The sequence below is a fragment of the Prinia subflava genome, chromosome 1, assembly GCF_021018805.1.
Source record: "Prinia subflava isolate CZ2003 ecotype Zambia chromosome 1, Cam_Psub_1.2, whole genome shotgun sequence".
In the NCBI taxonomy this organism is placed as follows: Eukaryota; Metazoa; Chordata; class Aves; order Passeriformes; family Cisticolidae; genus Prinia; species Prinia subflava.
In genome coordinates, this window is record NC_086247.1 from 48196987 (window position 1) to 48219381 (window position 22395).

The window sequence follows — 22395 nt, forward strand, 5'->3', positions numbered from 1 at the left end:
GTATCCTTTTTTCCCATCTTTAACTTAAAACTTTTAAAAATAGCACAACAAAATACCTATCATGCCTGAGACACCAAGGAAACCATGACATTTTCTATACTTTATGCTTCTTTTGGCATAGGCTTATATTTTAGTATTTTGAAGGAAGAAGTACGATACAAAAGTAAGATTGATGTTATGAATTTAAACATATTCCCATTTTTTATATAGTTTTGTATTCAGTGTTTAAAACCTTCCTTCCTATAAAGAAAAAGACTGAAGTTTGGCTTTTGAAGCAAGCCCTGAATTGAAACAGATAATTGCATAACCCCAGAGCCAACCAGGATTTGAGAATTTTGTGCTTCTGCTTGGTGTGTGGAAATTTTATGTTAGCTCCAAACTTGGACAAATCAATTGACTCTACAGATTTGAGGGCTTCATGACAGATTGAAACCAAAATTTTGACAGTTCATTGCCATCTTTAATTTGCTTTTAAAAGTCACTGGATGGGACCCAGCAGCCTCCTAGTTGATGTTTTCCTACTGCTTCACACAGCGTGAAGATAAATTCACAGAAGCTACTGGTGGACTTTGTACTGCTGTGCAAACAGTTATCATGGTTCTCTGTTTAATTTATTCAACAGAACCAAATAACTGAATTTTTTTCCTGTATTTCCTGAATATTTACTATGTATCTTTGGAAAAGATGTCTTTTAGTAGTTTGCGAAGTATTTCTCACTAGGTTTCAGTTACCCTGCCTGCATGGCTTTATTTCTGCATCTGTCTTGAGTCCAAATTGTAGTTGGCCCCTTGCTCTCTTATTTCTACTACTGATTCATTAAATGTTGTTTCTTTGCTGTTTGCTTTCCCTTTTCATCATCAGTCAGTCCAAAAAAAGTTCCTTTAAAGCACAAGATGCGCACAAGATGCAAAACCTGACTATTTTAGAGAAGTGAAATACTGTGATGCTTTTCTTGATTTGTATAATTTTATTTTTAACATTTCTTAGTTCAAAATGAGCCACTGTATGCAGAGGTAGCTTAAAAAAGGAATGTTTTTATGAAATCAACAGTTTTATAATATCCGGCCTTTAAAGTAATTTTGATTAGCCTTGCAGCTACCTGTTTTCAAATTCTAGCATGATTTTAATGCTTATTCTTATTATATCTGAAGTGAATAATTTCTATCTCACATACTTTAAAAGTGAGGACTGCAAGCCAAGAAATAATTTTGATTTTGATAGCACTTGGGATTTATTTTATAGTTAAAAGTCAGTCCTAAAGACTGGTTTGAATTTGAAATGAAAGATCAAAGACTAATATTTCAGTCTAAATCAAATGTGTTTTCAACTATATATTCCTGGAAAATAAGCTTTTAAAAAGCTTATGCTCTAGCTTTTGTTCAGGTGTAGTTACTTGATGTACTTAGCAAAGACTGATGGTTCAGTTTTCAGTCCTGAAAAAAGGACAGAAAAATCCTTTTAAAAGCTGAAAGCAATTAAATTAGGTCTAGTCAGATCTGAACTGATCAGATCAAAGGTATGTCCAGTCCAATATCTCCCTCCAAGCAGGTTAAAAATAGGTAACACAAACACCTGGCTATGAATGGACGAGTAAATTGCAGTGCATCTCTGGCATGCTTTGGTAACATCCATTAATTTGTATTTTAAGACCTGTGTCTTTATTTTTGCAGTTGTCTCTTACACAATACTTACCTGAGAGAGAGGAATCCCTTATGCACTTTGATTCTTTGTTACGTAATTCCCTAGAATACTTGATCATTTTTCAGTGGAAGCCGTGTCTGTGGTTTTCAGCCAAAAAACTGGGTTTACTTTCTCTCCAAGAAGATGCCTACCCATTGAGGAGTCATTTATACCTAGTGGCAAACACAGGCTTAAGCTTTTAGTCACCAAGTTCACAGCACTTAATGAGACCTTGAAACTATCTCCTATGTTGTATTTTCCTGTTGGGCTTTTTGATGCTGTTTGGTTTGCTTTTGTTATAGGAATGTATGCTGTGGTAGTAGTGCCAGATGGGCTTGTGGTTGTTTGTTTCTAGATTTAAGTTGGAATGGATAAAGCCAGCATCTTGTTCATGAGAATTCACACTGAATTCAGTGGATAAAATGCAGGGGTTTGATTCTGAGAATTAAATTAACCATCATTGTCCTATTTGCCAGTTGCCATTTCATGTTCAAGTGCCTACTGTGTGATGCACTGTGACTTTTTAATATTACTGAACTTGATTGGAACTGCTATTTGTTATTTTTGTTTTTGGAAAAGGCAATTATTTTCATGTACGTATGGAGCTCATTAAGATAATTAATAATACATAGAAGCATATGGAATCAAAATTTGATTAGTCCCATAGAAGGGAAGGAGTAGCAGCTGTTTCATCTAACTGCTGTCATTACATAAATGTGAAAGATTTCCTTTGTAAGATTGATAGGGACAACTGTTTTCTTATCTTGGCTCTTCAGTTAGCAGCATGTGTAATTATTTTTCCAAATACTTAATTTTACTTGTTTTGTTTGGTTTTTTTCAGGATGGATTAGATGCTTTGGTATATGACTTGGATTTTCCTGCCTTGAGAAAAAACAAGAACATTGATAACTTCTTAAACAGGTGTAAGTATTTAATGTTTCATTTACTCAGTAACAGCAGTCTGCAATATCAAAAAGAAAACACCTGTACTAGCTCTTTGAAAGGCACCTAGGGATTTGGGGTGCATTGAGTTTTGGGTGCAAGAATCTTATTTGTTTCTTTTCCTCTGAGAAGTGACAGCTGCCTATGCAGATCTCATCCCCAGCAATTGAATGTCCAATCTGTTGCCCCTGTAAATGGCCTTGTCTGCAGTGGCACAAAGCCTTTTAAGAGAAAGGCTTCTTGTCTTTGTTAGGGCAACTCCCTGGATTCCCATAACTTGTTTTCTAACTTCATGTACTAAGATATCATAAGCAATTAACAGTAAAATGACATAGTGATGTATACAATGAAATTGTATTAAATATTTGTTCACTAACAGACTGTAGCATGTATTTTGTAAGCTTTTGGGCTTTTTAGTATTAAAGTTCTCTTTTCATGAAGATCTTACACTGCATAGCTGATGCATTTACTTGTGTGTGCAGCTGATGTGTCTGTGGAGTTCTCTGCATTTGCTCTGTATTTTTCCACAACGAGATTTCCTGCACATTATACTCTATAACATTTTAAAGTAAAAAATTTGATATTTAAATAGAAATGATAGTTTCATAATTTTCATAATTAGAAAAACCAAAACACAAGCAAAGAAAACCCTAAAAAGGCATTTATGCATCAAAACTTTTCTGAAGGCTGCCAAACTGACAAATTCTGAAGATCATGGCAGAAATGTTTGCTGATTGAAGACTTGCTTCTGCCTGTACACTAAATGGGCAAAACTTGAAATTAAGCTAATACTATTGGATTTTTACAGGCTTAAGCAATTCAGTTGAATTCTGTAGTAAACGTTGTTTGTGGTAAATATAAAGTAATTTGACTAAATTAGTTTTTGTCTTTGTTTTGAAATTTATGTGGGGTGATTTTTTTTGTTTCCACAGTATTTTCAAATGGTTTATTTTGTGCAACTGTAGCCTGTGATAGTGAATTTGTGGAGTTTTTTTACATTACTCTCCATTTGTGTGAATATTTGAGTCCATTAGATCTAGTTGATGGCTCACTTGCACATAAGCTGGTTACTGAAAGCCTAAGCTCAAATGTTCTGTTTTACTTTTCACAGTTTAAACTGTATTGATACCATATGCTGAGTTACATGCACATTTTGTATACTCAGTTATTTACAGAGAAGGTGTGGTGAAACTCATGGAGAAAAGAGAAGTTGTATCAGGCAAAGGAAATACTCATTGCAACAGATAATTTGAATGTAATTTTTATGAGTAGTGAAATCATTACTGAGTCTCAAAAAGCTTTGCTTCTGCAATTGTGGCTGAGTGAAAGAAAACTTTTACATTTGCAGCCTGATAATTAATATGTTTTAGGTATAAATTATATACTGTGTAAGATGTGACCTGAAGTAATCTGAAGGTGGAGAACAGAACACATTAGTTTCCTTCAAACTACCTTTAAAACATTAACTTGCAGTGTTTGCTGAAGTATGAAAGCAAACTGTGGATGTGTGAGTAGTGGCCTTAGAGGCAACTGTGAAGTCTAGTTTGCTTTTTTGCTTTGAATTTCTATTAAAAAAAATTAAAAAGATATTTTCATGTTTAATTTTGTTAGAAGACTGTTTAAAATATCTTTTTGCAGTATTAGCTGCCTGGTTTGCAACATTTTTTGCAGAAATTTTAAATAAATTTCTAGATGGCAAGTAAAATGGGAGTTTGCCTTCTTTATTTTATAGACTGATTGCCCTAACTTATCCCCTCTTTACCTCTCCTAATTTACATTTTGCATTTGTGGAGCCTCCAAAATCTGCCTCTGCCAGCTGGGGTTGTGAGGATGATTTTTGCAAATGTAAACCTTATTGTTTCTCTACCATACAGAATTAAAAGAATAAGGAGATGAGTATTAGAGGTAACTGAGAACCCTACTTTGCAGTGGTGACTCAGTTTATTCCAAAGCAGCCTATAACCAAAGCTGTAAACAGAAAGTTGTATGCAGAAGCAAGGTGGAGAGGGTGAATTTTGCCATGGGAGCCACCCCAGCTGTTCATACAGCACAGGCTGGCCACGTCCTCCACTGGTCCTGGGAGATAAGGAACTGCCTGTTGAAATATATTGCAGCCTGATAAATCTTGTTTAACAGATCTTAGAATATGGAGGTCGAATTTCCAACCCTGTTGTTAGTGTAACATGTTGTCTGAAGATAACTGAGTGTTACTGTGTATCTCAGGCATAAATTTCAATTTGCAACTGATCATAAGCTTGGCTTACATGATTTTAAAATCCTTAGCTTAGGTTCTCTTCAGATATATTTTCCTTAATTCTGCTTTATTCATAGGCAAGGCTTGTGATTGTGCTTAGGCTTTTTTGTTCAGAAGAGGTGAACCTCCTGTTGTGAGATCACTAAGCATGAAGTTAACAATAGCTAGAAAATTGCTGCATTTTAGTTCTGTGCAGTCTTGCTCCTCCTCTTCTCTAAGCCATTGTCACCAGGGCAAATAAGGCAATGCATTATTTGTTGGAACTACTGAATATTTTGATCGCTATGTGAAAGAATTTGTCAGGATTTAGAATTTTACTATAATTGACCAGAATCAGTCTGTGTTATGCTGCATTGTAAATGGTTGCTTTACATTAGATAGTAATGCTGCAGAGTACTTATTCAAACAGAACTATGTCTGTTCCTCTTGAGGTAATAAAATCATACTGAATTTTTATTGTAGACAGACTGCTTTTGTTTTAGATTGTGGTCTGTGTAGGTAGAAGTCCAGTGACAATTTTCTGTCAACTCCTTCTGTTTTTAACATATGAACTTATAATATTATATTTCTCCTCCTTTTTCATCTCCTGTCCTTACTTCTCTCTAAACTTTGCTTTTAGGCCTAGAATATTATTTTTGAAAATAAAGTACCATTGCATAATTTTTTTTATTAAAAGCATATCTGTTTTAGTAGAACTTCCTGGCTTTTAGAAAAACTGAAGCATGAAGCTTTTCTACGTAGTCTCATGCCAGTGTTGACCCACATGGATTAAAATAGACTGTTTTAATCTTTTACCAAATTTGGAATTAGGGTATCTGCCCACTGGGAGTTTGTAAATTATTCTAGTTTATAGAATGACAGGTTTATATAAATAATTGCAATGATTCCCACTGCATGTTTTAAATTAAAATCTACTTTTTTGAGTATTAGGAATCATGAAAGTGCAGAAAAATGAAACTTTTTTTTTAAAAAAATAGTTTTTCAAGTGTCAATACACTACAGTGTTTTTTCTTATACACTTTCCCAGCTGTGTTGCATATTTATTCAGAAATAATCTTTTTATACTGATCAGCTTGCCAGAAAGGTCATGCTGGATATGAAGTTTTTGCATAGCTATTTTTTTTGCAGGTAATTCTTTTTAACGAAATTCCTAAATTAAGATCTTCTGCAATAGAATTTTGCAGTAGAGTCATTGCATTAGGTTATATCAGGTTTTGGTAGCTATGGTCATGAGAATAAGGTCATGCATTCTTGCAAAGAATTTTTCAGTGGGAAGATAGTTGCTTTGAGCAGCACTTCTTCTAAAAAGTATGAAAAATTGAAATTAGACAGGTGGCTTTAAGTTGACTACATATGAAATACGAATTTTGTTCTATGTAGATAAAGACACAGTAAATAAAATGAGAGATCTGCGCATGAAAGCTGAAGATTATGAAGTGGTGAAGGTGATCGGTAGAGGGGCATTTGGGGAGGTGCAGTTGGTAAGTTAAGTTTCTACTTGTACATTTGAATGTATTCTGTAGTATTTCCTCATGCATCTGCTTCTCAGTGAAGTGTTTAGAAGATGCAGTCTGAAATATTTAAGCCTTTGGCTCAGTGAAATTTTATTCCTTTACATTTTATGGAAATGTTTTTGAAAATGTCATATTTCAGTCCTGTCTGAGTGTACGAGTACTTGTTTTGCGTTGTAATCTTCTCTCCCAAAATGGACGTGTATTCCTCATAATTAAGAAAATTGGCCTTTATCACTGTTTATATGGACACTTGAATTCTTAAGGGCTAGAAGAGTTTCTGCCAGCTCAGGGACTACACCAGATTTTTGTGGATACATTCTCACAGATTAGAGATGTGTGTTGTTTGTGATAGGTTAGCAGCCAGGCTTGTTAATCCTGCTTTATTTAATCAAGTGCTGGTAGGAGAAACTGGAAATACAGCAGCAAGTACACACATCTGCTAATGAACTCTGGAAAATGCTTATAGTTTTTACTTCATGGTATTTAACAACACTAACAGCCAATATTTGTCCTTTTAAAGGCACATACATGCAAATTATGTGACTCCTATACCTATGGACTTCTGTGTTGAAAAGTTCTAGCAAGTATTTTAAAAGTAGTGCACTGTCAGATGTAATTATTTTGTGGATGTACAGTATATAATCCTTTATAGTAATGTGAGGAGTCTGATAGAACATGTTAAACGGTAAAGCAAGAAAAGTGTATTTTCAGTGATGTTCTTTATGTGTTAGTATGGCAAACCGATATGTTCCATATGTCACATTTGTCTTGATAGGTAAGGCATAAATCCTCAAGGAGAGTGTATGCTATGAAACTTCTGAGCAAATTTGAGATGATAAAAAGATCCGATTCTGCATTCTTCTGGGAAGAAAGGGATATTATGGCTTTTGCTAATAGTCCCTGGGTTGTTCAGGTAAAGTGATACTACTTTTAAAATATTAGCATTATAGAATAGTTTGATTGCAACACTGCATGACTTGAAATTACATGTTTCAAAGTCCCTTTTTTGTTTTTGTGGTCTGCTAGGGAGTACATGACTAAGATAAGGCATGCTATACAAAAAAGCAGGTATCACACTTGCTTCAAACTGTATTTTGTCACATTTACAAAATAAACTATTCTGTGTATTTTTAAAACTCTTTGTCAGATCTATATTGGTGCATCTCTCTGTACTAGTTATTCGAATCATCCAGCATACCATAAAGACGTACTTAAGACAGAGCTTCTGTATATTCTAATTTCTTTGTGTATCTCTGCAAATTATGCCTGCTCTGGTTCTTTTTCCCCATTTCAGTGTTGTCACTGACAGCTTTTTGGGAGGCGCTGCTGCCTTTGAAGTTCTAAGGAGCATGCCTGAACCAATCATGGAGCATTGTGTGTGCACATGTCAGCTTGTTAATTTACACTGTTGTTACCCTTGAGCACATAAATTCTTCTGTTAGGTTGGAATTACACAGACTCATTCAAGATTGACCCAAGTCAAATGGGTAACTGTTTTACTGTGTGGGTGTGATTGTTCAGAATAAAATTTAGGAATTTGCTGCAATTATTATAGCAATTCTCTTACTCTGGAAGTCAGCTTGCACAGAAATGCCTTTGATTTGCCAACAAGCAAATTATTATAGATATATTAAATAATATTAAAGATAACTGGAACATTAAGTGGCTTATTTTTTGGTTTTGCTTTTTTGCAGTTATTTTACGCATTCCAAGATGACCGTTACCTTTACATGGTGATGGAATACATGCCTGGTGGGGACCTTGTGAATTTAATGAGTAACTACGATGTTCCGGAGAAATGGGCAAGATTTTATACTGCTGAAGTTGTACTTGCATTAGATGCAATTCACTCAATGGGTTTTATACACAGGTGAGAAACAAAAAGATGTTATATAGGCTTATTTCCTGATGCTGCCAGAATTGCTTCAGTTTAGGCAGTTTTAAAATTCAAGACATTACTTCTTTATTGTTATTCCATAATTATTCCATCTTACAAATTGAAAAGTTGTTGCCATCAGAAACTGTGATTCTGAGGTGATATAGTCAAAGTAGAGGTTTTCAGTGGGCTCATGTTCCTCAGTTTGGGGAGCAATAAAATTGTCCCACTTTACCAAGAGACAATAAGAACAATAACAAATGGTATGAGCATGTTGGCCCCAAAATGGTTCTTTTCTTTTGATTATAAAAAGCTGTTTAGGGAATTTGATCACAGTAGTATCCACTGTTAGGACTTAATTCTCTGCTAGGCATTTGAAGCCTCAGTGACCCATTAAACAAGAATCTGTGAACAATGTGAGGAAAGTCTCCCGGCCATATGTTTTCTTGTGAGGGGCAAGATGGAAAATTGAGATGCAGAGCAAAGGGACTTGGATTTGTTTCATATTATATACTTGCCCTAAAGTTAAATGTAGTCATTTCTAGGATAGGTTGAGAAGTTTTCTTTCTGATATTTGAACTTGTATCTGTTTCTAGCTTGTAATTATCTTAACTAGGAGCAGAACAATAATATTTTCAACAGAAAATACAGGAAGAATTTGAGTAGTGTGTAGTATACATATAGTATATACATTTTCAGTTTCTAATTTGGTCACAAGATCAGTGTTAACATCTAAGCTTTTGCAAAAAATGCAAACAAAAAGCAAAATAAACTACGAATTCATTGCTTGAGTAGGATCTAGAGCATCATTAATTATGTAGCTATGCTGCATCTAATGGGTAAATTATCTGGCTGAATGAACCATTTGTACATGTGTATTGCAAGCTTTAGAAAGCAGGCGTTAGAAGATGCCAGCAGCACTGAGAGGGTTTTTTTGGTGAAAATTTAGATTATTTTGACACCAGGAGATTTTTTGGAATTTTTTTTCCCCTGTAGTTAATCTATTCAACTCTGATGAATGAAGAGGAACTTATGAAAATATGGGCCTACTGCTTAATGGGTCAGGGACCGATCAGTGACAAAGGACATGGGAATGGTTGAGGCTGCTGCCTTTGCCCCAGCCTTCATTGGTGAGCTCTGCTTTCAAGCCTCTCGGGTCCTGCCCAGTGGCAGAGCTTGGGAGAGGAAAGCATTGCTCTGGCAGAGGAAGATGAAGCTGAGTCCCATTTGTGCAAACTGGATATGCACATGTCCAGGGCACACAGGACATGCCATGGGTGGTGAGGGAGCTGCCTAGTAGCCTTATGGTACTGCTGGCTGTCACCTGGGAAGGTGTATGGGAATTAGGAGATGCCTGATGACTGGAAGGAAACAAATGGCACACCTGTCTTGCCCCAAGAAGAGCTGGGAGAAGAGAATCAGGGGAGCTGAAGGCTAGCTAGCCTAAGGGCAGTTGGCTTAAATTGTCAGGAAAGCTTTTCCAAGCATGTGGATGGGAAGATGATTGTGAACAACCTGCATGGATTTATGAAGGGTAATGCATGCCTTCCCAAACCAATTACCTTCTGTGTTGAGGTGATGGGCTTCACTGACGAGGCAGAATTTGTCTTGACTTTGGCAATGTTGTAGCTGTAGCTGGGTTAGAAAGGTACAGTTTGAACGGGTGGAACTGTCTAGGTACTCTTTGAGTAGGTTGTGCTGTCCAGCAACAGTCGGCTACCAGTGGTTCCCCAGAGGTTTGATACCAGGATCAGCACTGTCACTGTTCACAACATGAACAGTGTTCAGGCAGGACAGAAGGCATTAGTCACCAGCTGCCCAGCAGGACTTCATAAAAAAAGATGGACCAGGCTTGAAGTTGCATGGTGAAAAGATGAAAGGCAATGGATGAAACAAGTTCCAGCAGGGGAAAATCTAGCTATTCATTAGGACCTTTTCTTTCCACTATAAGGGAGGTCAAACAGTGCAAGAGAAAGGTTATGGATTCTTCATCCTCAAAAAAAGAAAACTTGCCTGGATTTGACCCTGAGTAACCTAATGTAACTTTGAAGTTGAATCTGACTTGGTAGCTATACTTCGATCAGGCAGCTAACTGACTCTTACAGAAATCCCAACCAAACAAATTACTGTTATATATTGTTATATTATTATTGTAATCCCTCCCAACCAAAGTTATTCTGTGAATGTACTGGTACATTTGCACTACATTTCATCTGACAGTTATGGCCAGAGTTCTCCTTTGAGGTCTCTGAAATATCTATTCTCCTGAAATTTGTGTTATGCTATCTTGGTAATTGTTTCTTACTGCTGTTCTGCTTCTGTATGTTCAATGATGTCAACATGCTGCACTCTACCAGTTACTTTATGAAAACTATAGTGAAAGTATTTGGTGGAGGGTGGTATAAGTTAATACTCCTCGTGAGTCATGGGAAAATACTTGTTCACAGAAGTAGAATTTTGGAAATGGCATCCAGTTGTTCCCTTGAAATAGAAGTGGTACAGAAAAGAAGCTGTGTTTTCAGTGCCTGTTTGGCATAACCAGTGATGGCTTTTTAGAAAACTTGAGGTTCAAGATGAGTGTCCAGATCTATTAAATTTGGTCACTTAAGGCTATATTCTCACATGTGCTCTGCTTTTTAAAAATGTTGTTTGTGTTGGTTGTGATACTTGGAGAAAGCAGAAAAGAATTGTGGCAATAGTGATGCTTTAATGTTGCTGGTTTTTTGTGCAGTGTTGCATCTGAAAAGCAGTTGACTTCCATTGTTTTCATATGTTAAATTGATGAAATGGAATTTTTACTTTTTAAAATATGTATTTTTTTCTTCTTTCAGAGATGTGAAGCCTGATAATATGCTGCTAGATAAAGCTGGTCATTTAAAATTAGCAGATTTTGGTACTTGTATGAAGATGAACAAGGTAAACATATGTTTGTAATTTCACTTTTCTGTTTGTGAAAAGGAAACATACTTAAAAGTCAAAAGATACAGAAAAGTTGTAAGGTAGATGAGAAGAGTGTAAAGTTCCACTCAGTTCCCTTACTGTTCTTCATGGCCTAGTGAAAGGAACTAGATGATCTTTACAATCCCTTCTAACCTAAATCATTCTGTAATTCTGTGATGCATGTGTCTTATGCAGTGACAATGGAAAGTGCAGAAATGGTTCTTCAAGTACTGTTTTCTAGAGAAACTTTCTGAAATCAAGTCTTTGATTGTCTCTAGATGCTCAGGGTTATTTCTTTAAGTCTTTTGGTATGAAAAGTTAGTGCAAAGAAATTAGATGATATTACATAGTGTGCCAGAAATTAAAGAATCAAAACTGACATGCCAGTTGCTAAATACCGGTTGTACTTATTAGCCATTACTGACATAGCATGAGGACAAATCTGAAGGAAACAGGGTTCATGGAATTATTTACTTTTGAAAAATGTATTCTGAGGTCATAAAAAAAAGTTTTGGAACAGTATTCATGTACTGTGTAGCACTGTTGTTCCCTAAACAAAACTGACTGGTTTGTGTCAGCCTGTGCATATATTTGGGGAAGACACATTGTGGAAATCTGAAATACATGGTACTTAGTAGAGTTGGTGTAATATGTACAATATGTTCTCATCATATTCAGGTTCAGTTGGTAAGTCAAGTTTTTACTTGTACATTTGAATGTATTCTGTAATATTTCCTCATGCATCTGCTTCACAGTGTAGTGTTCAGGAGATTTGAATAAATTACTGTACATAGCTGCTGAATAAAAGCACCAAAGACAACCAAGCGCAGGTTATGTGTAAAAATCCAAGTAGTCTTGAGTCTAGTCTTGGTTCCTCTAGTCTTTTGAAAAAGGTTACTCTCTAGAAGAAAAACTGCTCAGTATAGGAGTTTAATTTAGGATTTGCTGCATATGCGGCACTAAATTAATATTTATTTTGTTTGCTTAGTTATATATTTTTATTGAATTTTTCCACTGATCCATTTCTAGGAATGGCATAGGGATTATTTCAGAAGTGCCTTAATGGCACTGGAAAAGGTTGTGGGGTTACACCTTCAGCATCCTGGATGACAGCTCCAGTGTGACTGACCTCAGTTCTGCCAGCCCATTCTCAGGGGTGTGAGGAACATCAAGCGTGCTTCTCACCTGTTACCTGTTTTGAAGTCTCTCTACATAGGTTTTCAAAGCCTTATCTACCTTTAGTCTTCCTAGCATTCAGTATGTTGGGTCAGAGGTCAAAAACTTGCAGTTCAGCTGTTCCTGTTATCAAAATCCCTGATGTTGATCCATTTATGCTAACAGAGGAGCTTTCACTGTTTACAGTACATCCTGTCAGCAAATGACACATCTGTGCTAGCATGAGTGGCTGTGTGGTGTGTGCAGGGCCTTGATGCAATCCTGATTATTTCTTGAATACTAACTGAGGTTTTAAAGTGACTTCCATTGTGTTTGACAGATGTAGTGCTTTGTTCTGGCTTTAGCAGCTTAGACTTCAAAAATATAAAAGAACATTTTAAAAAGAATGTTTGTTGATAAAATTTGATGTGGATCTGTTGATGTTGCATAAGCTTGTGGAGCTCATTGGCAATTTTGGATCTTATATTTGGGCCTGGCTGTTGTCCTGTCCTTTGCAGGAAGGAATGGTACGATGTGACACGGCTGTGGGAACACCAGACTACATCTCTCCTGAAGTGTTGAAGTCCCAGGGAGGGGACGGTTACTATGGGCGGGAATGTGACTGGTGGTCAGTTGGAGTCTTCTTGTATGAGATGCTCGTAGGTGAGTGGTAGGATCATCAGAATTGACTGCACTACTTATCTAGGCTCCCATGTTAAAATCACTCTTGTTTTTAACATTATTGCTCTTCTGGCATGAGCTGTGGTTTACAGATCCTGCTATTTACAGAATGTGTTTTAGAAAAATTCTGGCAGAATTCTCAGACATTTTTGTCCTTGCCTCTCATTCACTTGGTTGCATGCATTGTTGTAGATGTAATTCAAATATTGCAAATCAGGTCCACAATAATTTTGATCTGCTTTTTAATGTTTGTGGTTTTGCTTTTTCAGGCGATACACCTTTTTATGCAGATTCTTTGGTTGGAACCTACAGTAAGATTATGAACCATAAGAACTCCCTTACTTTCCCTGATGACAGTGACATTTCTAAAGAGGCAAAAAACCTCATTTGTGCCTTTTTAACTGATAGGTAAGGTTTATATTTTGTTCATAATGAAAATAAGCCTTCATTAAGAGTATTTCTTGTCATGTTGAAAAAAAAAGTATTTGTTTTGTGTGCATTTTTAAACTGCTCAAGAGAAGTGAAATTCTTAGTGCCTGGGCATGAGCACAGTGCAACAACTTGGCAATTGCCTTAGCTGTCCATGATGGTGGAAACAGAAGCAGCAGAGCTTCTTATAACCAGTTAAAACCAGGCTGTGTTCTGAAATACAGCTGCTGTGCTCATATAGAGATCTTAGCTTCTTAGGAAAGCTTTCGAGTTATGTCTACATTTCAGTGTATCTTGAGAGGTATTTTATTGTCTTCGTTGTTAGATTATGCTTTAAAATGAGTCTTTCCTTCAGAATAATCTATGGAATCTCACATGTTTAACCGAAACGCTCTTTAACAGGGAAGTGAGGCTAGGACGAAATGGTGTAGAAGAAATTAAACGGCACCTTTTCTTCAAAAATGATCAGTGGGCTTGGGAAACACTCAGAGACAGTAAGTATAGTGCTTTTCTCAGAAATAGTGGTCTGGCTTACCTATGTATCATGTTAGCAAAAGGATTGGTGTATTTTGTTTAAAGGAATTTAAAGTTTCATTTACTCTGTACCAAGCAAAATTTTCTTAGTGACTTGAGTAATATACTGATTATTATTATACTATTTTATATTTTTTCTAGCTGTAGCGCCAGTTGTGCCTGACTTAAGTAGTGACATTGACACTAGTAATTTTGATGATCTGGAAGAAGACAAAGGAGAGGAGGAAACATTTCCTATACCAAAAGCATTTGTGGGCAACCAGCTTCCTTTTGTAGGATTTACATACTACAGCAACCGGCGGTATGTATGCAGAAAGCAAATTAGTGGTGTATTCTTTGTTGGCACTGTTTCTGACTCCTACCAACCAATTTTGGTTTAAGTCTATTCAGACACTTACTGGTCTTTCAGAATACTAAAAATTACACTATTTTAATACTTCAACAATGATAATCAGTACTGCTAGGCATCATTACCTTAAAATATCACATTGAGTTGTTGAGGGTCCTATTCTGCATCGAGAAGAGTTTATAGTGACTCTGCAGAAGCTAATCAAGAAAAATCCATTGTTGCCACTACCAGACAGAGCTGCCTGTAGATCACTGAATTGTTTGTAGAGTCATGAATCAGGGTTTGAAAGTCCATTTGCTTTACTGCATATTACTGTCCCTGAGCTGAATATGAAATTTCCATACTTTAAATCAGTGTTTTAGTGTGTGGTAAGTTAAATCTTGGCTTACTAAAAATATTTCCTACTTACCTGCTTTCTGCTTCATAATTTTTCTTTTTTTAAGTGCACATCCACTGACAGCGAGATCATGATGCTTTACGGCTTTCACTATTGCCTAAAAGACTTTTAAATTACATCAGTTAAAGCTGTGTTAATTCAGGCTTTTAACAGTCTTTGTTACTGTAGGCCCTATAGATAGTTATATCTACATTAAAAAATCTCAATAACTTTTTAATGCTTGGAAAGCTGCTTTTAATTGTGGTGTCAGTCAGGCTTAAAATGGTCTAAAACTTCTAGTAGAACTGTCAGATAGAGACTGTTAGTTTTAATAGCATTTCTGGATAGGAAAATCTTAAAGGAAATAAATCTGGTTTTCGTCCTTGCATAGAAGAGGAAACGATTTTCCAAGCCTGTGGTGAAATTCTTTCCATCTCTGCAAAGAGATGGATTTGTTGTTACTTTTTGCCATGGTAAGGCATAGCAGGACTTGAAGGCTTTCCGTACACTTGGGGTGAGTTCAGCAGTTCAACAATTTCACCTATTGTTCCCACTTTAGTTTGTAACTTGGAAAAGTTTTGATTTTTGCCTTGCAGGAATATGATGGAATGTATTGTCAAGAAGTAGCATATTAAGAACTTGTTAACAGAACTTCTTCCTTCCCCATCTTCTTTTTTGGGGGACAGTATCAAGAATTCAGAGAACTAAGTGGCTGTGTTCTTGCTGTCATTGAAGAGCTCTACTGCTCTCTGCTACTATCATAACTTTGTAGACTTACTAGAACTATGGTGCTGTCCTAGAATTGAGTTTTGTCTTGTAATATTCTGCTGGTATGATTGTCTTAAAAAATCTGAGATGACTATTCATGCTTACTAAACCTGTAATCCTAACTTTTGTTTTCTTTTTGTACTAAAAATAGTTCAAGCATTGAAAGAAAAATAAATCTGTATTTGGACATTTTAACACATATTTTGAAATATCAGCTGAGAACACTTTGTAGCCATATCTGGCTTGTGAGTTCTCTTCCAGATTTGATGGAGCTGGTGCTGTACCTGTCTAAGTATCACATTCTTACTGCTCAACAACCCTGGTGTGTAAAATATGGTGGCTTCTTGTACTCCAAACAGCAAGCTTGTTTCCATAGGAAACGGTTTAATTTCCACTTCGTTATTTGATTGTCTGAAAGCCGGCTTGATGTTTCATTTGACCGTGGTTTGGAGATACCTCTGATTTTACCCTTATCTTTTGGAGAGTTTTTTTTAATATCTGAAAATATCCATGTGAAACAAAAAGGATGCGTCCATCTTTCTCAGTTCATGTCTTGGAGAGTTATTTCTCACATAATCTGATGCATTTAGCAGATGCTTTATGTATCTTTAGATCAGTTATCAGGCCAAGAATATCACATCAAATACCAAAGGAATTTGAAAACAATAATTTGTATTTATTTACCTGACTCTCCAGAATCATCACAACTAGAAATTTATGGTATTTTTAGAAAACATTTACATAAAATTAGAACACTGGCTTCAGGGCAAACTTCTTGTGTGTGGAACTCTTAGTAGCTTTGTTGAAAGTTACACAATCTCTGCAGACTTTGCTTCATTAGTGCTACTTGCTGCATAAGTGCCTGAGTAAATATTTATGGGATGGAAGCCAATGAGAGTGTTGTAACTAAGGAAAGCAAAGATTTTTTTTAATGGTTATTAAAAAAAAAAAAAGAAGTGGTTGTTTTAGTATTTGGCAGAAATCCTTTTTTTCTGGGGCCTTCTATTGCAGCTTTCTACTTTAACCTTTGCAATAAATTGAATTTTTCAATTAAGTGTCCTTAAATCTAATTATGTTACTATTTGATTATCCAGATTGGAGCAATAAACCTGGGAGTTATATTTTAGGATGTCTGTATTATCTTAATCTTTTTTTCATAATCTTGCCTTTAAACAACTGTTCAAATATAACTTCAAAAATGTTTTTGCAGGTATTTAGGTGTCCCTGCAGAAAATTCCAATGACAACAGAACAGGCTCTAGTATGGACAAAAGTGTGGTACGTCTTCATCTTTATTGTATCGTAATAAAGAGTCTACTGCATATATAGGCATAAACTGTTTGAGTTAGAAATGTCTCAAATTACCTTAGTGTTTGGGATATGAGAAATCAACACATAATTTTTAGCTCTTTCGTATGGCCTTCCTAAAGCAGAATTTCACTTCTTAATATAACGTTGATTTCCCTGAATTGAAGAAAATAGCCAAAAGTTTTTGTGGAAAAGGATTCACAGTTTTTATCTTTAGAAGTATCCAAGTGCTTGTGCAGCGTTTTTAGAGTGCCTTAGTGATCCTGGGTAGTTTTTTGACAACCATGGAGTCTGGACTTCAGTGAACTCAGTGGGAGGTGGAAGACAATGTACCAAGCTTGGGCATTCTGCTCCTTCAGAAGCTTTTCCCACAGGCTGTTAGGAGTTGGGGCACTGGTGATCTGCATTTCTAGAGCAGTTCACCTAGCAAGAAATGCTCAGGAGTTCCTTCAGTTACTTATTCCTAAGCATCTTGTCAGTCAGGTTTCCAGGAAGATATGCTAAGGTGTTTGAGACTTGGTTGAGTGCTTGGATTCTATGTAAATTCTGATGTAAATCAAGCTATTCCCTGAGAATGGTTTGATATTTTACAAATCCCATTCTTTCCAGAAGAAAACATCTTCAAAAATTGGTAATTAACTCTAAAAGAAATCTTGGCTTTGACTGTGATTTACTTTGTTAGTATTTTGTTTTGTTTTCTGTTGAGAGTAGAAAAGATATTGATCTGTGTTCTCTTTTCTCTTAAACTAGCAATAAAAAGGTTTAATGACACATGGCACTACCAGAGAAAACTTGTACAGGGCAGGGGAACTGATTATGTCCTCTACTGGGCAACTGAATTTAATCATTGGAATGTCTTGATTTTTTATGAATATTGATGTGTTTGATATACTTTCTTTTCCTTATAAGCATTTGACTGTTGATACAGTAAAATTTAAAGACAAAGCCAGACTTTCCAATATTTGAAAGTACTTAAAAATGTGCACTGGCTTTTGGTTGACTTTGAAGAGAGTTACTGAATGGACTTGGCGTACTCGGTGGAATACTACCCAGTGTGTAGTTTAAGAATCCTCAGTAATCCTGTCCATATTGTCAGACATATTCAAATGTCTTGTGATTTTAGCAGTTTTGGGAAGTGAAGGTCTGGAAGAATTTGGGTGACATAGGAAGGTTTAAGTCAATGTTAAGTCTTTACTACAAGCTATTTTTCCCCTGCAGTTCTTTCTCAGCTGTTTTTCTTTCATTACATGCTGCAATTAAAACGGTAATGTTGACACATGGTTAGCAAATTAATTACTTCTGGAAATATAACACAAGATGTTACCTGATCTTTCTGCACTTTAACGTCTGCCTTTTGAATGTCTTTGGGGAGAAACATAAGTGCCACAAATTTCGAATAAATTAATTGTTTTGCAAGTGTGTAAAACTTAACAGAATTAGGCCATGATGTTGTGCAAAAATAGAATTCAATGTCGTTTTGCTGAATATCAAACCTCTTTGAAGATCTGATTGGTTACTTTGGTTTAGTGCTGCCATAACCACCTGTAAATGGTTTCAATTTTAAGAAAAATGAGATTAAAAGATTCTATTGCACTGGATCTTAGGTTTCTTCATGGCTCAGGGTACAGAACCAGACTCAATTTGCTGTAGTGAGTAAGAAAAAAGAAAAAAGTATGCCACTTCCAGAGGGATTTTTCTTTACTTCTCTGTTGCAGACAGGCATTTCTGTAGTCCTTTCCTCCCCTGCTTCCTACTCAAAATGGAAACTGAGAACAAACTAAAACTTAAAGGAGTGCTTTTCTCCTGAGCTAACTGTAACTCAGGATTTTCTTGAGGTATTCTTTAGTCTATTGATAGCAGAGTGTGCAGAGCGTTGTCCGGAAGCCTGTTGTCTCCACTGATATAATTAGACTGCTCGATGGGTCCCCTGGGGTACAGCCTGATGTGAGAACACGCAGAGACAGAGAGACGCGAGAGGATGCGATAGCAGTCCGAGCTAGTGGGAGTCACTACAGAAATGCCTCACTTGCCAGATGTCTTTTTAGACCTGTTTCTCATCTATCCCATTTAGCATTTAGTTCTTCTGTGTACCCTGTCTGGAAGGGCTATAACATGAGTGAAAAGAAATGGGGGAGCAGTCACACTGAACCTTTGTTATCTTCTGTTTTGGGGCGTTTACTGTGGTTCTTTCTTATTAAAGAGCCTTTAAATAGTCTTGCTTCTTGCTTTATTCCTCAGTGGCTCATACCAAGAAGATAAATGCATTGTTTACTGGTCCTTCCTTTTTCCTCAAAGTTTAGATTTAGAAGCCATCCCTTGTTTTTAACTACACGCATTGTCTGATCCACATAATGTTGTGTTCTGTGTCACACCAGTAATTTATTTTCCAGAGCTGCTCTGTTAAGTGCTGAAATGTCTAATGTTTGGAAAATTTTTGAGATTTTGGAGTTAAAATAGGACACAGGAAAGCAAAGCATCAGAACCACAACCATATGTTGCTATGAAGAGAGTCTAGATTAAGAATCTAGTGCTTCTCTGTGCAGTTCCAAGAGCATTGAGGGAAATGTGTAAAAATTAAATAGGCTGAAATCCTTACAATTTCAGTGGAAAAGCTGATAATGAATCAACACAAGGTTGACCTGATGAGCTCCTTTAAAGCCGACACCATCATGTTAACTGAGGATTTTGATGTTGGAATGGGATTATTGTGCCTAGGTATTTGGTAGAAAGTAGATACTTGGAGACTACCTGAAAGAAATGAATTTCTGAGTTTATCTTGCTGGCAAACAGTACAGTTTATGCAGTAATGTGCTGTATTAACATCTGAAGTTTGTTACCATCTTTCAAACCTTGGTACATTTCTAGCTGTAAAAATGATCTCTGACTTAAGAGGTGGTGTGAGAGCACTTTCTCCCTATTGCCAATACCTGGCTGGCCTTGTTCTGCTTCCTGAACTTGTTAGGAGCTTGAAGAAGCATTGCAAAATACATGTGGTGGTTCATGCTAGAAGAAATTTTGAGACTAAATAAAGTGCTTTCCTATATCTTTGCTGTAATATCTTTAGTCAGATACTGTAGATATGTAAAACGAGGAGGATTTGATTTAGCTTAGTCCTGTGAATTTTGAAGTTACCCTAAAATTCCATGTGCATGCAAATGAAAAAAACTCTTACTTCTTATAAGCAAATTATGGGAGGGAGGGAGGAAGGGACAAGCATAATTTTTTAATAAGGTAAAATGTCTTATTTTGGTAGAAGAAAGTAAGCTGTGATACAATGTAAGCAGCACTGAATATTATTAAACACTTTTTTAAAGTTTCTAAATTTAATGCATTTTGTTCATGTACAAATACATACTTAAAGCTGGAAAATATGCAGAAGATGATCTATGAGTTAGAAGAGCAGCTACATAATGAAATGCAGTTGAAAGATGAAATGGAGCAAAAGTGCAGGTAAGACTTTGAACTTCAATTGTTTACATAATTTAAATATATCTAATACTTCAGTTCTGTGTTACTGCTTTAGGGATTACCAGGACAACACTAAGAATGGTGCTGTAGTTCTCCAAGGGAGTTGCAGGCACAATTTTCTTGAGTATGGTATGAAGGAAATTTTTTTTTTCATTGACAACCACGTAATACATGTTCTTTCTGAACACTTGAGTGTTTGAGTTTACCTGATATCTCTGTATTCAGATGTTTTGTTGGACTGAGGTACTCATTCACCATGCTGATTTTTTTTTAAATGTGAGATTCCTTGTATATGGCATATATTGGATTATTAAAATTAATTAGCTGTTTTCTAAATACAGGTACTTGTTGGAAAACCACGGGTTTTTTTCTGTGACTGACATATAAGAACAACTATTTGCTTTCTAAAGTTCTGTTTCTACCATGCTGAAGTAGTAGCTATGTGAGAATTGGCATTTTTCTTGCAGTCACACTTAGGAACAAACAGAACAAACAGATTCTTCTTTTCTGATAATCAAACATTTTTACTCAGAGTCAGGAAAACTAAATTCTTCTTCAGTTAGCTTCTCCTTTTGAAGTCTTTTCTGAAGGATTAAATAATCCCAGGAGGCAACAGTAGGTGTGTGGTACAGGAAGGATTTAGACTTGTGAATTAGAACCATAGTGTGTAGCTGTACAAGCTCCTTAGGTGTAAACTGGTAACCGAAATGGTCTGGTGGGAATTTAGGCTGTGTGACACTGCTCCTTACTTAAACACAAGATCACTGTTGGCACGTTCTGGTTGCTCTCCACAAGCAGAATGTACGTTCTTGGAGGATATTCAGTAACTGTCTTCCTGCAGTACTACTGAAGTTATCAGAGCACAACTGTGTCTTCTGGTATGTCATGCCATTCACTGCAGAGTTAGTAGATAGGAGTAGATGGGATTGCTAATTACTGTAACTGCCTCCTTTTGTACCTGCCAGGAAGCCTTGCCTGGGTCCTCTTTGTTGCCTCTTTGAAGAGGGATAGCTGCCTACAGAAATGCAATGGCTGTATCAACGTTATTGACAGTTAAATAAGGTTTTCCTGTGCGTTTCGCTGCACTCTCTCTGTAGTCCAGTCTTCTAATACACTGCTTCAACAGAGAGACTTTCAAATAATATTATTCATATACCTTTATCTGTAGTAAGGAGCCATCTACTGTGGAATTAATAAACTATTTCAGATATTTGGAGGTCACAACTAAAGGAAGTTTCAGCAGCTTACCAGGGTATTCTAATCTTAAGGATAACCTGTTGTGTACATACACCGTTTTTTGCAGATGAAGAGATAAAATCTGGCACCTAAAGTTTTGCATATTTAATTCTGTAACAAAGCTGATAAATACTTAGTGATATATTTTACAAGTTATTTGCAATGATTGATTGTCTTCTTCAGCTTTAAATGTTCATTACAAAATAACATTAGTCAGAATATAGTGTTTGCTTTAGTAATGGTCACAAATCATTTCCCTAGAAAAACAGTATGTATAATGTATCTATTAAATGATCTTGTTTTATTTTTAGATCTTCGAACATAAAACTAGACAAGATCATGAAGGAACTGGATGAAGAGGTAATTTTTTTCCTCACTGAAGATGCCTTACTTGGGTGAAGAGTGGAGTCAGGAATAGTACTTTCATGATTCTAAGATATTTTTTCTGTGACTAAAATATTGTGCTGTGTTCAAGTTTGAAGCCTAACGATCATGTTTCAATACATAGCACTGGGAGATTACACTTTTACTTGTACACATTTTCAAAAACTTTTCTTTCTGTAAGTCATACTGATTTCTGTTTGCTAAATATTTTACTTGGTCTTGCTTATTGCAAATTTTCTGGAGTTTATCAAAGTCAATTGCTACAAAAATACAGGTGGTTTTCTACTGAGTCCTTCTCTTGTCTCTTGATAATAATTTTAGTAGTTACTTTAGATATAATCATAGTAACAACAGTTATTCTAGTGATTGTATAAATTTGTCATGTAGAAATTTAAAAATCTGTCTTTTCTGTAAACCTTTCCAAGGAAGCCAGAAATTCATTTATTTGAAACAATGCATCAGTTTCCTTGTTTACTTAGTTGCAGAGATACTGGTTTAGCGA

At 36.0% G+C, this 22395-nt stretch overlaps 1 protein-coding gene across 2 annotated transcripts in view; it reads left to right on the forward strand.

Annotated features, from left to right (window-relative positions):
* Positions 1-22395, forward strand: part of ROCK1 (Rho associated coiled-coil containing protein kinase 1) — an 84223-nt gene that overhangs the window by 28059 nt on the left and 33769 nt on the right. For both annotated transcript variants that reach the window (XM_063395739.1, XM_063395730.1), the window contains exons 2-13: positions 2522-2603; positions 6257-6357; positions 7166-7303; positions 8085-8260; positions 11098-11182; positions 12880-13024; positions 13312-13450; positions 13874-13965; positions 14147-14306; positions 16709-16775; positions 20167-20255; positions 21821-21869. In XM_063395739.1, the coding sequence (XP_063251809.1) occupies positions 2522-2603; positions 6257-6357; positions 7166-7303; positions 8085-8260; positions 11098-11182; positions 12880-13024; positions 13312-13450; positions 13874-13965; positions 14147-14306; positions 16709-16775; positions 20167-20255; positions 21821-21869 (1323 nt within the window). The remainder of the gene's footprint in view (positions 1-2521; positions 2604-6256; positions 6358-7165; positions 7304-8084; positions 8261-11097; positions 11183-12879; positions 13025-13311; positions 13451-13873; positions 13966-14146; positions 14307-16708; positions 16776-20166; positions 20256-21820; positions 21870-22395) is intronic.